Source organism: Hippichthys cyanospilos, chromosome 4 (genome assembly GCF_059441005.1).
Source record: "Hippichthys cyanospilos isolate Australia breed blue-spotted pipefish chromosome 4, RoL_Hcya_1.0, whole genome shotgun sequence".
Taxonomy (NCBI): domain Eukaryota; kingdom Metazoa; phylum Chordata; class Actinopteri; order Syngnathiformes; family Syngnathidae; genus Hippichthys; species Hippichthys cyanospilos.
The window spans coordinates 9,014,756-9,032,378 of record NC_142372.1 but is presented as its reverse complement, the minus strand read 5'-3'; the positions used below and the strand labels follow the sequence as shown (position 1 = coordinate 9,032,378).

Genomic DNA, 17,623 nt, shown 5'->3' with positions numbered 1-17,623 from the left:
TTTGTTTCAACACATAGAATGATTCTGCTTGTGTGTAGGACGACAAAATGATTTCTTTGATATTCGATTATTTGTTGACAAATCGATAAATTGTTGTAGCCTTACTTCCAGGTATAACACACAGACGCCAAATTAAAATGCAGTAATTGATGGAATACAGTGCTGTGTGTGAACAATAGCTTCCATAAAATTAAGCAATTACTGCAATTGTTTTCGGGAGAGTCTCCCCACCCCAACCTTTTTTTTTTGGGGGGGGGGGGGGGGGGGGGGGGTTAGAGTTTGATTGCAAGACAGCATCTATTTGAGGAACTATCTCAAGCAGAAAAGGAAAACTTGGCGCATTGAATTTAAGGATTTAAAAGAGCTATTTTCATCACAAAATGATATGAGCACCACAAAATCCCAGTCCAGCCTGACCCACTGAAAAAAAAGCCCAAAATTACACAATTTCTAAGCACCTTTTAGAAGACCCAATTTCAACATCATTTCTTATTTCCCATCCATGGCACAATTCATTTTTTATTCATAGTTTAAACAGAAACTCTGCAGGGAGCGTGACCTGACAGCACACACCTATTAAAATCAATGCGATGTACTTCCACAGTCTGGAAGCAAAATGCCAAGACCATATTAGTATGAGGAGTCTCATGGGATATGGAAGTTGATTCCTAGCATAATAACATAACAGCAAACAAAATTCCTTGTTATTTCAGCTCACCTAAATATGATGTTGGTAATCAATCAAAGTATTATTATTATTATTATAATACCAATTTTCTGGCTTTTTTTTGGTCCTATAATATTTAATTAGTTTAGAATTTGCACAGCATCAGAGATAAAATACTGTGGGTAGGTTGCCCAGCCTTTCTTAAAATAATGCACACCAATCAACTGAATCAGTGCCAAAAGCGGATTCCACTTCTTCCGCCATGAGGGAGTTCCTCAAATCTGAGACAGCGCATTACAAAAAAAAAACTAACAAAAAAAACAGCAAAGCCAAACACAGAGCTACAGCAAACCGACGAGTCCCATTCACATTCCAATGATAGAGCAGTCAAGGTCACTCGATTATGGTGGTTCATTCGGTCTTCCACTGCCCAATCAAGACCTGCAATGTCAGCAGGATATCATATTAGTACGGATAATATGCACCCATTTCCAAAATGGAAACATTCTGTGCTACAACATTCAAGGAACACATTCATTACGTTCATTCATTACAGCAAGTGTTTACGCTATAGGTGCTGCTGTTTTGGTTTGCAGCATAGTTCAGATGGGCTTTGCAGTAAACATCCAATGTCCATATATCAACAGTGCAACATTTCATATAGTTTTAGAATTGAGAAACAAGAGACTGAACCTAATAGGATGTCATTTGAAAATTTGCAATTACAATCTCCAACCTTCCGACCTCAGTTCCCCGAGGATCGGTGTCCTGCACGTTTTCCAGATTTCTTTCCACGACCTGATTCAAATGATCAGCTCGTCAGGAAGCTCAGCAAAAGCCTGATAAGGATCCTGATCATTTGAATCAGCTTTGTCTGGAAGGAAACCTACTGTAGAAAACATGCAGGATACCGTCCCTCAAGGACCTTTTGTACAGCCCTGCAATTAATATGTGAATTTAAACAGTTTCATCCAAAATACAATGATCATTTACATTTGAAGGAATATCCTATATAAGGAGCAAAATTATATACCTATTTAGATTAGCATTTAGAATAAAAATACCAGGTTTAGTGTAACATGTATGTCAACTTTTCATTCAGTGTCGAGTTTCCATATAGAGCTTAAAAGACAAGGATTGCAACTGCATCACACTCTTGACACTCGTCTACTCTGTGAACAATTACAATGCAGCTAAGTCTCTCGTCAGCGAACATAATTGCTGTGAAAATACTTTACTTCGAACTCTTCATATCTTTTAAAACGGCGTGACGGAAACGTGACTGATGAACGTCAAGGAGTTCTTTTATTCGTTTACAATGAGGATATTGATAGATACTGTAAATTGTCATCGGATTGTAATGAGGATTAACCTGGACATCTTCACTATACAGATGGGCTCAATTTAAGTACCATAGATGGCTTTGCCTGAAGAAATGGTCTCGTTTCTTTTTTTTCTTTTTTTAAATGGAGGTTACGCTCCATACATCTGCTTCTGCAATTTTGCGTAATTTCTGTACAAAGTGAGCCATTATGTCCACTTTACTTTCATCAAAGACAGGAAATGCTTTTGCGAGCATATTTCTAAGTTTGCACTTTGTGCAGCTTCTGCACTGCTAATCGAGCTCAAGAAAAGTTCATCACCCCTGCATCTTTTCTTCGAGGCGAAAAAGAATGTGAAAAGTTTCAGAGGCCATTAATCTTAATTGAAGAATGAGAACATAATTTGTTAAATCATCAAATAGTTTGGCTGGGGAAGCCATTAAGTCCACTAATAAGTCGTAAGTAATTTGATACACTTTGATGCTCTTCATTGAGCTGCTATTAAAAAAAAAAAAAGTGCCATATTGTGCTTCAGTGGAAGGTAACATGATGTGAAACCTAATTTACTGTCCTCGCTCGAAAGACGAAACATTAGGTACACCTGCACAATCTCTTGAGATCCAATTTATATGGTGGCAATATCATCCCTTAAATAACTGGCCTTATTGAAATGATTGTTTATCGTGCTTGTATTTGTTCTTTTCAAAATAGATCGCAAATATGTAATACTTTTTAACATACAGTACTGATGGGTCAATACAGTATGTTGTTAAATCATGATTTTCTGAGTACCATTCCATTTTCACTTACTGCGCAAGCTGGCATTTGGTTGTCGTAACAAAGCGTCCCGTGTAGTGGATGTTACATCTGACCACATTGTTGGTAAAATCTGATTCCCTCACCAGGAATTTTGGGTTGACCGTGAGCTAAAGACAAAAAGAGAAATGAGATTTTAATTAAAGAAAAAAAAACAAAACGCCTGAGTCCCAATATGTTGTCACCTTTAATATGTAGTTTCCAGGCTGGATGTCGGTGATGTCGATCCATTGACAGTCAATATCGGCATTGTAAGTATCATAGCAGCCTGGGCTCAGACCCTGAACAAATGGATGCACAAGTCACTAAAAGTTTTCTTTCTAGATGACGTTTTTCCTCTACCAACATTAGTTGTTGAAAATGTTGTTCTAGTATAAAAATTGTTTGCATCATTGTAAATTACGAGGGTAAGAAATATCAAGTTACAAACCAACAGAAATAATATTAATCCATCCTTTGCAATGTAGTATACAGTATATTCTCGTGACCGTATTCATTTGTTTCCATAGGAGTGGCCATTTGATTTTGAGCGATATACAGTATTTTGACTCATTTGAGATACACAATTAAGTCCTAGTGTGCTCAGTCGAGGGCATCCTAATTTTTCCAATGATCTCTTTTGTGTTTTTCAAAAACAAAAACAAAAAAGTCAACTTCATCAAACATCATATGGATATGTATTAATTATGTTGACATTTACACCTGTTGTCAGTGTTTATCAGTAGATTTTGCTCCGTTAGAGCAGTCTAGCATAAATTAGCCGCTTGGCTAGTAGGGCTTGAGCTCTCCGTATAGGCTGGCGTGCGCCAAATCAAATGTGCTGTTTCACTGTAGCTAGAAAATGTATCCCTTAGACCAAGATTCATAGGGAAAGATTTGTCTAAAAACAAGTGTTTCTCGAGGAAAGTAATGTGATTAAATCTAAGTAAACAAACAGCCAAAAACGCATACCAAACACTGTCATTCATCATTAGGTGGAAATATGTTATTTGGCCTTCAGTGTCTATAATTGTTTTTCACCAAACACATTTTTATCATCCAATTAACTTTGCTTCTTGCTGAAACAAAATGGCGAATGCAACAAAACACATACACGTAAATAGGCTGTGACACAGGGGAGTATATTTGATTCAAATCTTGCTGGCAGTTTGAAGGCTACTGCATTGTTTAACTTTAATGACTGATTCCATCTGTGTAAAGTGCTTCTTTGTATGCTAAGCATAATATTTAGGTGAGCGTGCTAGCTAATAATATTGATGCTTTAAGTGAAGATTGCTTATTTGTGTTGAATATCTGAAATACTAAATACATTTATGTAAGGTGGATGGTTTTGATGCTGGTTATTCTTGGTGTTGTTACTCACCACAGAAAATTAATTAGAAGATGTTTTGAGTAATTTTTGCAGCCTCTCATGACATAATTAGGTCATCACTAAACCCTAAAGAGAGGTGTCAAAATTATACGAATTGCTGCGATACCTGAGTGTGCGAGGTACACGCATAACGCTTTAGGTGTCCAAAGTCACACGTGGTGTCCTCCAAACAGAAACTGGCCTTGTGTCCTTCAGCCACTTTGCGACCTGAGGTGACCTCCAACAGATCGTAGTGGCTGAACTCATCCATGCTGTGATAGTGCCTGCGGCGGAATAAAGGAGAAAAACAGTGGTCGCTAAGGAAGAAGGCAAACAAACATTCATTTCAGCTTGAGTTCCGCGTGTTTCAGCGAAACTCTGTGATGTTTGTGTAAATACTGTGAACTCATGTGTTAGTGTTTCTGTGTGTGTGTAAGTTGTGCCATGACGAACACACATTAACGGGATCTTTCACAGCTAAGTAAGTTTAATTAATGACAAATCAACATGTTACATACTTCACAAATGGAAATAAGCGCCTATGAGCGATACAATATTTTCATTATGCGGATTTTGTGTTTTTCTGTTGTGTTGTATTTCTCTGTGAGCTGTTTGTTGTTTATTTGTGTGTATTTGCGCAGCTTTGTTAGTCGGATCAGGAGAATAAGTGGTGACCATAGATACCTCTGAATCGAACAAAAGTTGCTTGTTATCGTTTTATGGCCAAGTGGCCGTGTATTTTTCTTTATGAATTGGGTATCTGTTTACGAAGGAAAAAAAAAAAAAACATCCATCCTCGAGCTCGGGCCTATGCCAAATTGAACTAATCACTAACTCACGTTGAAAACTCTAGACAATTTAACTGTTACTTCACCCTGATGTGTTTAACAAAATTAATTTCTCTGAATAATCCCTCATAAAATTTTCATATAATGACACTGCAGAGGCCTTCATAATGCACGTGGTGTACGTGGTGCATTCCCAAGTGACATTTGTGCGTGAGTTTAATACATTTAATGTCTCTACAAAAGACATCATGAAATATGCTGTGTTTAAATAAACATGAAGCTTAATAAAACGGACGATAATTTCCAGTTGGCATAATTACGGTGAGGTAAGCGCTATTGGCTTTATAAGTCAAACAAACTGTGATTGTGCAAACATTGCTTGAGTATTAATAATTTATTGCATGTTGCAGCAACATATTTATGGGAACAGTTAAAAGACCGAAACGAAACGACGACTTGGAAAGAAAGTCGGAGTAATAGAGTAACCATTTCTGTACTCAATCTTTCCAGTACTGATGAATTACCTCCTCGGTGCAAACATTGCATTTTACCTATCCATCTAGCTAGCCTTTATATATATATATATATATATATATATATATATATATATATATATATATATATATATATATATATATATATATATATGTATATATGTATATATATATATATATATATATATATATATATATATATGTATATATATATATATATATATATATGTATATATATATATGTATAATGTGTGTTTATCCTTTTTTTTTATATTTCAACAAGATTTTTATCAAGGGTTCTGCAGTATCTGTGAATATGATTAAATACATGTCAATATCACGACAGGAAGAGTACCATTTTCAAATTAAGAGCCAATTAATCGGAACATGAAGCAATGTATTGCCAAAAAGGCTATGCAATGGTGAGGTGGTACAAGTACTTTGCTGAAAAATATTTCACGATAAAAGTTCGAAGGGCACTGATTTATAGCATGTTAGATGCTAACTGCATTGTATTACATAATGCATGTGTTTGTGTGTGACGCTTTGAAAAAAACAATAGAATGGAAACTACTTTGCCTAAAGGAGGTCCCCTTTAGATTCTAGGATTCGCTCCCCGCTCTGGAGAATGGAACGACACAGAGCCGATAGCTTATTGTATAATCATAATACACAAAGCATTCAAAGCCCTCATTGTTAGTCATGAGGCTGGTTTCCAGCAGCATGTCGAAGCTCAGAGGTTGCTCTGACTATTTTCTTTCTAACCGGTGACCTGACACTCTACGCAGCATCACCAGTACATGAAGACATACTGTATAAACCAAAGGCCATGAACTCTAAATGTCAAACCGCCTCAGGACAGAAGATGCTTGGTAGAAGAAAGATATATCCAAACATCACTGCAGCAGAATGTTGCCCCCCCTCCCCATAACACATTTTAACAACAGTGGCACTCTGAATGGAAAAAAACCCTGATAACTTAAATTTCTGATTTTAAGTTTTGCCTGTGAAGACTACATTTACTGTGGACTACTAAAGGCGCAAATGATTAAAAATAAAGCAAGCAAGCAATTGTAAAGCTGAGAGGAGTTAGAGAAAAACATTCTCTAACCAGACAAACATTTGCAGACAGAAATATTTTGTCTCGACAGACCCTGAAACAATTAAGTAGCAACAACAACTTCCAGGCAAGAAGCACAGATGCAACAGCAAAGGATACAAACTATTGCAAGCAAGATGAAGGTCGGGCTGGAATATGCCAAAACGTACGCAGAAAGAACTCCGAAATTCCCTGAGAAAGTTTTATGAGCTGATGAGACAAAGATAAACCTTCACCAAAAGAACGGCAAAGCTTTCTGCTCATGATCCGCAACATACAAGCTAATCTTCGAAACTCGGTGGATTGCTTGGCTCTTTCTGGGAATGTGCCCACTAATCTTCATTGATGATGTAACACATCAAGGCAGCAGCAAAAATGAACCCGGACGTCTACAGGAACATTTTGTCGGCCAATTTCAAGACAGATTAGCCGCCAAATGTTCCATCAGGGGCGAGAAATGGATGGTTTAAGACAAGCCGAGTCACCCTCCAGACTTAAACACTATAGAGTGTGTATTTTTCTTGCTGAAAATGTGGGACTGAAGAAAGTAAATCCCCCCTGAACAAATAATTGAAAGAGACTAGAATGAAAGGCATCGCAAGAATTCACGTTCAGTGACATCATTCGGCCAATTAGAATTTGCGTTGATTCACTTTAATCGGTTCCAGTGCTTCTGCTTAAAGTCGATTTGAACAACATATAACGCCATTGTCTGAGCATGCAGATATAAAAAACCTGGAAATAATATCGGAACTGTTAATCTCCTGAATGTTTTGATGTCTAATCCAAATGTTTTAGTTCTACAAAAAGAATGAATCAATTGGCCTCTCTGTTTTGATACCTTTGGAAAAATTTTATCTCCGCAGTGCTTAAACAATATGTGATTTGTCCTACCTTATACTCCATTATAAACCACTAAAAATAGTATCAGTGTTTTCAAAAACATTTTTTCACTAATACTGTCTATTGACCAATTATTGCGGTTTAGCAGGTGTTGCTTGACTTGAGAGACTGAAAGCAGAGAATTTGAACAATTTCAAGTTAAACGGCTCACAAGTCTATTATGAAAATAGTTGATAAATTTGATCATCAATCATGTTTTTTTTTATATATAATTTTGATGCCTCTGGTCTATTGTATTACTGTATACAAAAGAACCAACCTAAAAAATTCAGAGATTGATTTGTATGCGGCTAATGACTCATCCATCACTGGAAATTAAATATCAATTATATGTGATGCAGAGCAGGTTGAAAAACAATTTTTGAATAATTTTTGGAGATTATTAATGACGTTGCCAGTGTATTTTCCCGATCAACATGTTTTCTTTCAATCTACCTGTGTTCGGACTGATACCTGGGGTTTATTGAAGTCCACCACAAAATGGGATCTTCTTAGGTTACAATGGCAACGACAGAAACAATATTCGTCCTATTACCCAATGCAACTCTGAAGTGACTTTAAGCTATTGTTTATAACAGAAAAAAAATATCATTATCATTTTTTTTTGTTTGTTTTTGTTTTAACATGAACAAAGGGCATCCAGGTACTGACACCAATTCTTTATCGGGAGCATATATGTTTATTTAAAACATGAGGGAAAGAAATAGCATTATCTCAGTAATGCCATGCTGAGAAAGATGCGTGAGACTGAAGTTGTCATCTGGAGAGCTTATTGAAGAGAAATGTAGGACAACAGAGTTTATAGTGAGAGATTGTGAAAGCGATTCTTTTCATAAGCAAACACCGTGCCCCAGTAACCCATATTCCCGCCGTGGCACTCCAGCAAATATGTGATCGGGTGTCACGGATTGACAGCAAAAAAATAAAAAGATAAAAAAAAAAAAAAGATTGATTCGTCAACTCAGTCAGTGGAATGATTGCCTTGGCTTGCTGCCTCCCGGGAGCCTCCGCCGCAATGTGTCAATGCCGACTGACAAATAAAAACAAAAAACAAAAAACAACACTGCCAATCTCCTAATGGCTGTTCGCATTCCTAATCAGTGAAGACGCTTGGGCAGGGTCTTGGCAAGTACGTGGACATGGAATATACCGTCATAAAAATGAAAGAAATAACACCTCCACCCCAAGCGAATTCACACGGAATTCCTGAGTGACATTCAATTTGTTTCACTGGGAGCCTCGCCAAGCCAAGTCAAACATTTCCACAGAGGGAGCTAAGGGCGCCAGTAATATGTCTTTATAGTACATGGCGTACAGGAATCTGCTTTTGTGTTCTCACACGGGATTTGTAAGGGACTCACCTAGATGGGAGTCCTGTCAAAACAAGAATTCTTTTGATGGCTAGCCAACCCCGGGTTGACGGAGGTAACTCGGGTCAACGTTACTTAGACACAATTTTACAATGTTACTTCTACAGTTCCTGTGATTCCTTTTTTTGCTTAGTTAATAAAATACATAGCACCACGAAATTCTGGGAACCACTAAGGATTCTTGTTGTCGCTTGCATTTTGCGGGGAATAGGTACCATTCCTGCCTGCAGTCTAAATAAGCATATATTTGATGCCCAAAGAAATGCATTGGGCGGAAAGAAGTGGTTTTTAGTCTGTATAATATTTTTAGTTAATATGCATCATTATTTGACCTTGGCATTTCCCTCAAAAATCTCCCGTATACAACACACATTAAACCTTTATTCAATGCAGAACTTTAGCTCTTAGGACGTAACTTGTGTGGGATGGAATGCCAATGATTTCTTGGGCAGTGCAACATGATTTTTTTCATTTATTTTAAACTGTTTAAGATGTCTTCATACTACAACATTGAACAACCAAATATAAAATAATGCTGAAGAAAAGCATGAAAAGTAATTCCAAACAAGAGCTTACTGATGACAACTGTGCCACTCCCACGTATGATGTGGCCTGTTGGGCATGAAGTCAGCCGTCCCCTTGTTCTTCACCCTCTGCGGGAATCGTAGCAGCACTCTGACATCGTAGTCGTTAGTTTCTGGTGCATATGCAGAGCTGAAGGATGAACGGATAAAGGGTAAAGGGGAAAAAAATGGAACATTTCTTATAACAAGACCTTGAAAGGTCCGCAGGCACAATTGGTGGATTACATGCATCTCATCACGTGTTGAGAAGCAAGTCACCGAGATGATATACACTCTTGTTACGGGATTCGTTTTTGTGCGGAAAAAAGACGAGCCACGACCTCAACGGCGAAAGATCCGAGCAATTCATCTCGCGGCGCTAGTTTCATTGGGAATTTACAGCAAATTACGGCTGCCCATCTGGCGGCGATTGCCGCAAACTCAGACAGGATATGAAAAGGCTTTGAGGGATGGCTGGGTGCTCTTCCCGTCGCCATTGCAACGGCATCCTTAGAGGGGATTTAGGCAAAAGGCTGAGGCTTTGGGGTTAACGCATGCCGTTGACCTAACCAAGAAGCCTACAAAGATGAGCACAATTTACAATGCATCACATTCTCTCTTAGACTTTGTCTTTTAGTTTATTGCTAGGCAGTTAGGGAAACAATTATCACATTGGGGGTTCACCTCATTAAATGTAATGGTGGTAGGACTGTTTTGTGTCGAGATATAGATTTATCTTTGGAGTAAAGGGCACCTTTACATTAACGGCAAGATTCTTAAAATGTGTGTAAGATGACGAACAAAAGGTCATTTCATCATAACCTCTCAACTAAACCCTTCTATGTTGATTTGAATCGTAATCTCAATGAGTCAAACCAAACCAAAACTTTGTACTTTTAAATTAAACTTTCTTGAATTTTTTTTAATGCTACACATATGGAAAACCATTAGCATTTTTTTGGGAGAGCTAGACAAAGATGCACATTACTAGTTACAATGTAGTAAAAGTCTATTGTGAAACCAGAATTCATCCAAAACATTTCAAACTCCAAATGAACATGAGTTTCATTGATAGGTCATACACACCCAATTTTATGTTGAACCCAGATTGTGTTCTGGTTTAAAATGTAGTTTTAAAAAGTACAAAGGTTCAATGGAAAGTAGGCCAATTAAGATTATTATCATTTCTAATCCGTTGTTTTGACTTTGCTGTCTTGTTAAATGTCATCTGTGTATTAAAAATAAATGTCAGCTTGTGAGGCTTGTGCACTCTGTGGGAATTAGTTTTACTCAGACTAATGCCAGAAAACCATTTAAGCCTGTTCTTCAGATATCTAACCAATAAAGTTTCCAAAAATCTTATGTTAAACCGTAGATGAACCATTATTGTTTCTGTTGCTATGGAGACCACCGACCGCCAATCAAACACCCAAACAGCAGCAGACGGAGAAGCAAACTTACGTTAAAAGCAAGGCGAGATATAATGTTAAAGATGAAATCTTTCACGTAATTGAAAACAGTGTCGGAAAAATAAAAGTGCCTCGTTTTGAATGCAATATCAACATCCAGTACATCAATTTTACCTCGATAGACATTTTTCCTCCGCAGCACAACGTAGTGAGTACATGCGAGCTCTCTGAATGTATGTAGAAGCCTGGACATAGTTGGCATCTGGAACTAGGTCAGGCAACCCTGACAAACCAAGAAAAGATAAAATATACAGCTCATTAAAAATTCAAGGACGTCAACAATCAGTCATGAATGTGGTGATTCAAAAGACCGTGTAAGTAGAAATACAAGGTCGTAAATGACTGCAATGGGCCCCACATGATGTCATGTATTTTCTTATTTATGTCAATATGTAAAAGGCTGTTATGCTTCTTAAGTGGTGAGGTAGGAGAATGACATCAAAAATTTGCCCCAAAATAAATGCGTTACACCCCTGATCTGGGTTAAAGTTCATGTAATATTAAAGAACTCAATGTCAAGATCACAAATCCAACCTTCCACTAAGTTCGCGTTCACCTTCTAAGATAGGTCTACTTCACCTGCATGTTAGCGCAATGCGATTTGGACACTTTGACTTCTGCAACGAATAATTCTAAATTATTCATTGACCCCAAGAGTAAAATGTTGTTTTGAAATCCCGACAAATTGGAGGATTGCGTTAAACGTTGGAGGTTCAAAACTTTCACGTTACTTTGTTTGCTTTTATGAGGGTTTTAATTGTTACTTTGAAAATTGTCTGCGATGTTAATAAATGTTTCATATTGCTGATAGACAAAAAGTAATTCAAAGTCCATTACTATCATTGGGATTTTTTCCTTAAGTAGACTCAAATTGTAACCATCAACCCTCTAATAATAAATTGTGTTTTAAAAAATAAATTAAAAAAATAAATATAATAATAAATATAACTGATAAATAAAAAATAAATTGTGTTTTAGAAATCAACGTCTACCATGACAAGCTATCTGCCATGGATCATCTTTTCCAATCTTTCTGCAATCCAGCCCTTTCCGGCCCCATCTTATATTTGTCATCAATTTTTAATTCCCTGGCATTTATGAAAGCGCTGATGGAGGACACGAGGGGCAACGGCGGCGGGGTCGGCGGTTCAAGAATGGGTCACGGTGCTGCGAGCCTTCGGCCGCTAATTACCGTACATTCCACATGATTATCACACTTTTCTAATGAGGTCCTCCATAGGCCTTTCCAGACCAGGGGTGAGTTTGGGGTGACTGAGCCAAAGGGTCACAATTTGTGTGTGTAAAATGTTCCCAAAAGAGAACATAATGCAGACTAAGCCTCTAACAAAATGTAACTTATTATGACTATCAGGCCAATGCTTTATGCAGATGATGTTCTGATGCCTCGGCTAATGTGATGTGAGCATCCCTGACGCCCGTTTTTAATATGAACCTGCCACTTGAGGTTAACCTTTAATGAAGTTTTGTTCGTGTAGGTTGATGAATTCTATCTTCGGGCGGGATGAAGCTCTTCTTGGGAACATGTAAGCTGGTTTATGGGAGGGCTTATTGCCATTCAGCGTGAGTTTGTCATATTTTACTCAAGGGTACGGGAGAAGAATGAACATGTCGAAGGGAAACAACAGTAATCTCAAAGTGCTGCTGTCGCTTTTTTTTCCTGTTTGTTTTGTTATAAAGTGGGCCACTGACAAGTCTGTGTGAATGTTACAACAGCAAAAGTTTGATTTGTTTGTCTATCCGAAACTTCAGAGAAAAATAACCGTCTCTTGTACGTATTCACTTACATAAGAATATGTTATGGTGGAGAAGAGACAAAGGGAAGCAAGAAAATGGAGCACTGCATTAAAATGGACACTGTAGAGTTTAATACTGCATTATCCATAGTTCGGGCATAGATGTAGAGTGTTCACTGTTGTTATCTCTTAATTTTTTTCCCCGATAATGTATAAGGTGTGGCAAGCTTGAAAGCCCGACTAAACGGGTACAAGAAAGAGTACCTCATAGTCTTGGGTTTTGACAATGAAAATGTTTAAAACTGCTAGTTGTATCCACTAAAACTTGAAATCCTAAATGGTAACATGCTAACAGTTGGTACTCGAACATATTAGGTGGAATGTCACTCGGTACTCACGGACAGTTAGGTAAGGTGTAAATTATTTGCGCGTTTTTATGCAGCTAACAACCTTACTTTAGATACTATCTTGTTGTATGCTACCAACTGTTAGCATGTTAGCATTTGATTGATTGTGCTTTCAAATTGTACTTAACCACAAGCCAAGGTGTACAATTTGGATTTCCTTGGCGCTTTTTGTCCTTGATAGTTTTTGATAACGTTGTTATTCATGGTTTAGGTATTTGTCCACCATGCTTGAGAGGAAGATTTATTTTTAAACATTGAATAAGCACTGTAACAAATGTGTTTGACTTCAACACAGCAATGCATGGTGTCACCGGAGGGCCATCCATACGTTAGCATACCAAGTGTTAGCATTTTTTTTTGTATCCATTTTTATGTAAAATCAAATTTATCGCTTTGTATTTACACTCTTACAAGATGTATCCCTAATATTAAATGCCAACAAACCGACTGTTTGCATTTTACCGATCCTCTTTCATTGTTTAATTCAACGCTCTATGTGTTAGTTTATTTTTTTTTTTTTACTGGCTCATAAAAGCAGATGGTATCTTGACTGACTTGACAACTTTGGTTTGTTTATCGGAACCGTGTTAGAAGTTTTGACATGTTGTGTTTGCTGAATGTTTAGCATGCAGGTGAGTTTAAATAAGGGCTTTGGCTCACTTGCTTCTTATGTAAACATCCTTTCTCAGCGCTCACTCGTCATGTGAGGCCAACGTAGTAGGACAGGGCACACTTCCTGGGGGAGACCATGTAAACATTAAGAGAACCGTGTGAGACCACCACAGTTCTGCTCTTTTCTCTCTCTCTCTCTCTCTCTCTCTCTCTCTCTCTCTCTCTCTCTCTCTCTCTCTCTCTCTCTCTCTCTCGCTTCCACCCATGAAAAGACTTTGTTCTCTGCCCCCGCTAATCTTTCGAAATGAGAAATTGGGTCTCTTTTATAGGGATGAAGTGTTTGGAGTGACCAAAGCTGATCGGCTCTCCACAGCATGTGACAATGCCACATATTACGCTCTAAGTGGGGCATGCTTTGGAGACCTTGCCAGGCATTTTATATCGTGAAGAAGTTGTAAAAAGGACGTGCAGGCCCGCTTTTAAGATACTTTTAAGCTAAAGACGATGAGCTGCAGAGAAACGACACATCAGAGTATTTCACATTTATTGAGGTCAAATTAAAGACGAAGAAGTGACTCATCGTTTAGCACAGCTTTCACAGCAACACTGCTGCATTGTAAACGATAGGAGATGAAATAAGGTTTACTGTTTTAGTTGGGAGCGTATCATTTGCATGACAGCATTTTGTCATCTCTTTGAATCAGATGACCAGATATGACGCCTCATTGAGCCACCCTTGTTCTTGTTGTCATGTTGAGGTCCATCTTCTGTGAGATATATATATATATATATATATATATATATATATATATATATATATATATATATATATATATATATATATATATAGCTTCATGTTCCCACTTGTGTTTGTTAGCTTGCTCCTTTTTTTAAATGAATACTTTGCTATGATACTACTATAGGTCCCTGCTTTTAACCTCCAACACATTGAAATCGTACCTTTGTGACAGTAACAACACTATTGCGGCCTTATAGTTTACTGTGAAGCAGCAATTATGAGTGTAACTCCTGTATTGCTCCCATACCCAAAGAAACCGGGCCATAGTGACGAATGAACTCGCTAAACATCTGCACACATGATGTCATTTTTGTGCTGTGAGCTCCTTGAGTGCTGAATGAATGACGTATTTGCAGGGATGAGGGTAGCCCATAAGAACAAAAGGTGTAATGTTAATTCTGTGTGAAACACATTGGAAATCTCACATCATACTTGCCTATACTCAAGGGGTTCATAGAGAAAAAGAAAAACAAGTTTGTCTAAAGTATTGCTTGTTGTTCTACACGTTTCATCAACTTCAGCCTCTTTTACTTCTGAAGACTCTTGCTGGGACTTTCCATCACCCTTACTTATGGGGAGTAGTGACTTGCTGTATAAACCACTCACTTTTCATCCCAACCTACGCCTCTTGAACCTTGTTTACTTTCTCTTGTCCCCAAGTGCAGAAGTGAGCCCCACCTCTCACCAGACCCAATGAGGTCACCATCGCTCTTAGCAAACGGCACGTGAAGAACACAGAACAACCCCCCCTCCACACACACTCAAACACTCACTCACATACATATGCAAACAGTTCTTGTGCTGGGCTTGAAAAAAAAAAACAACAAAAAAAAAACAGCACAACTAGCATAAAATGAATTTGCACCCATTCCCCTCCATAAAAAAGTGAGGCTGACTCTTTTGAAGATTGCTTAAAACATCTGATAAACATGCTTGGAACTGATGATCACATATGCAAGAGGGCGGTGAGAGCAAGTGCTCAACTTTTGCATCATTCAAATTCCTATAAGGAATTGCAATGAGAGGCAAAAATCCCCTCAGTGGCTGCAAGTGATGTATTAGTCTGTCTGACTGAAATATTTAAAGAACTTAAGAGTCTTCTTCAAAACGCTATGCCTCTCTGGAGAAGCAACTTCCAGAACAAAATGTGTATATTTGTCATTTTGGCAAACTACTCAGAGTTTCAAAACAGAAGCTTATTTTACCTCGCTGCTCTTGTTGGTATACGCTACCCACGTTGGTTTGCTCAATGGCAGAGTTTGGAGAGTTTCTGCCAGGTAGGATAGGCTGCAGGAAGGGAGGCTGCGGTCTTGCAAATGGTGGAAATTGTTCGTACTGAGGACTCCGCACAGGTGTTTGGGCAGCCGTTCCTGGCTGGTCCGCTCTGCTGTCGGGGACGGAGGCAGCGGTGTCCTCATTGTAAAGACTGTGGGTGTATCTGCGGTCCAGGCCATCCGAGAACGGTGGCTGGGCGGCCTGTGGCGGCGCCGCGGGGTTGGACCCATAGCCGTAAGACTGGTAGAAGGTGTAACCATCATCTGTGAAATCCGGTTGCGAGCCAGGCAGAACGGGTCCCACGCCGTAACCCCCTCCAGTATACCCCTGTCCACCGCCGTATGACCCGCCGATGTAAACCCCTCCGGGAACTGGCTGAAAAGGCGGCTCGTAGCTCCTGTATGGTTCTTCCGCATAGCTGGGCTCAAAGGGCAGAGGTTGGTAGACAGGCTGTTGAGGAATGGGATACTGAGGGTAGGACGGTATGCTATATGGTGAGGAAGGGTACGAAGATGAGGAACCGGTGGATTGTCTGACGCGGGTGCTAGAAGACCCCTGGAAGGGTACTCTACCCGTTGAGCCTGATGTTTGCCTCCAGTTATCAGGCACTTGCCCAAAACCGAAAGGATGTCTGGTCTGCCCGCGGATAGTCTCAGAGGATCCCCGTGAAGGTGCTTGTCTGCGGACATTTCCGCCTTGAGATCTACGAGACGACTGAGGGCGGGTGTCAGCAACCACTATTCGGTGATCTTGGTCCTGCCTGCCGGTCCCGGCAGGAATGTACTCGGACCCGCTGTTGAGCAGGCTGAAGGTTTGACCGTTGTTCTCCCACTGGATCACCTGTCGCCACGGGGTTGTTGAGCCATCCTGCCTTGAGGTCCGACTCTGGCTCTGGGCCTGCCCCGATCCCGCCAGGACGAACACTAAACAAACAACATGCAGCATTGTGACATCCGACTCAAAACACCTGTAGCGTTGTCAAAAAAAAACATGAGTGTCCAAGTTCCTGGGGTTGGTCTCTTGGTGGAGTTGAGGTCATACGGGGCTTCTAAAGCTCAAGCACATCTGCAGGTTTTCTCCTCGGGCGAGAGGAAGGTGAAAGACGTGGTGGTCTGTCCAACGTCAGACGTTCCTGCCTGCCTGCTTCACCGCTGCAAGTTTCTATTTGCCTGATTGCTTACAATGAGCTGTGAAAAAAATCTCAGTTTTTTTTTTCTCCTGCTCTTTTTTTTTTTTTTTTTTTTTTAAGGAGAGGTCCCACATGGCCCTAGTGCTAGTGATGTTTCCTAGCCTGCAGCAGGCCAGCCCTCTGTGAGGCCTCCAGAATCAACATTACCATCTGCAAAGGCATGTACTGTAAAATACACTCCTTGTCTCACAATTTTTTTTTTGGATTCTTCACATTGTGTCACATGTATATTCACATATGTGAGCAACAGGTGTTTATATGGCTGCTGCTAGATTATTGCGTTACCTTTTAAACTTCTACCACAATAATGACGAGCAGATGTGAAGTTCTAATTGGTAACAGTGAGCATTCTGTCAAAGAGCGCGGGTATACTTACACAATGAACACATGGTTGGAACGCGTTGCTAACGGGAAGGAAACAAGCAGTGAGTCTCTAGGAGTCATACCCGTGCGGGAAAATCTTGAATCTGCATAATTTAATCAGATTGAACTGTCAAGTCTTTTAGCTATATTTTGTTATATAAACATGTGACACAACATGTGATATAACAGAAAAACCTTGCGTTAAATGCTACATTTGCATGAAAACAACAGAGAGATACAGTTGGAAATATGTTTTTGAATACAAGCTGCTGCTGTTAAAATATTTTATTTGAGTGAGATTTGAGCAAAGTTCAGCAGATAGTGTGCTGTGTTTTTCACAAAAATCAATAACCCCCCCAAATTTTCATTTACCAAGCTAGAA

At 39.1% G+C, this 17,623-nt stretch overlaps 1 protein-coding gene across 2 annotated transcripts; it reads right to left on the bottom strand.

The window, feature by feature from the left end:
• Positions 1-262: 262 nt before the first annotated feature.
• Positions 263-16,846, bottom strand: loxl1 (lysyl oxidase-like 1). 2 transcript variants are annotated; one of them, XM_088413855.1, is made up of 7 exons: positions 15,620-16,846; positions 10,957-11,065; positions 9,387-9,524; positions 4,284-4,440; positions 2,991-3,086; positions 2,800-2,915; positions 263-1,108 (listed from the first exon to the last, which is right to left on the bottom strand). In XM_088413855.1, exons 1-7 carry the CDS (start codon positions 16,632-16,634, stop codon positions 1,102-1,104), a joined length of 1,638 nt encoding a protein of 545 aa, XP_088269981.1. In that variant the 5' UTR covers positions 16,635-16,846; the 3' UTR covers positions 263-1,101. The 2 variants fall into 2 exon arrangements, with proteins under 2 accessions (XP_088269981.1, XP_088269982.1); XM_088413856.1 differs by lacking the exon at positions 263-1,108 and having other exon boundaries at positions 2,796-2,915.
• Positions 16,847-17,623: the final 777 nt, after the last annotated feature.

Coding starts and splice junctions, on each gene's coding strand:
- loxl1 (XM_088413855.1), bottom strand. CDS start 16,634: ATGCTGCATGTTGTTTGTTTAGTGTTCGTCCTGGCGGGATCGGGGCAG. Junction 11,066..15,619: donor ATACCAACAAGAGCAGCGAG/GTAAAATAAGCT, acceptor TTGGTTTGTCAG/GGTTGCCTGACCTAGTTCCA. Junction 9,525..10,956: donor GAGGAAAAATGTCTATCGAG/GTAAAATTGATG, acceptor TTCATCCTTCAG/CTCTGCATATGCACCAGAAA.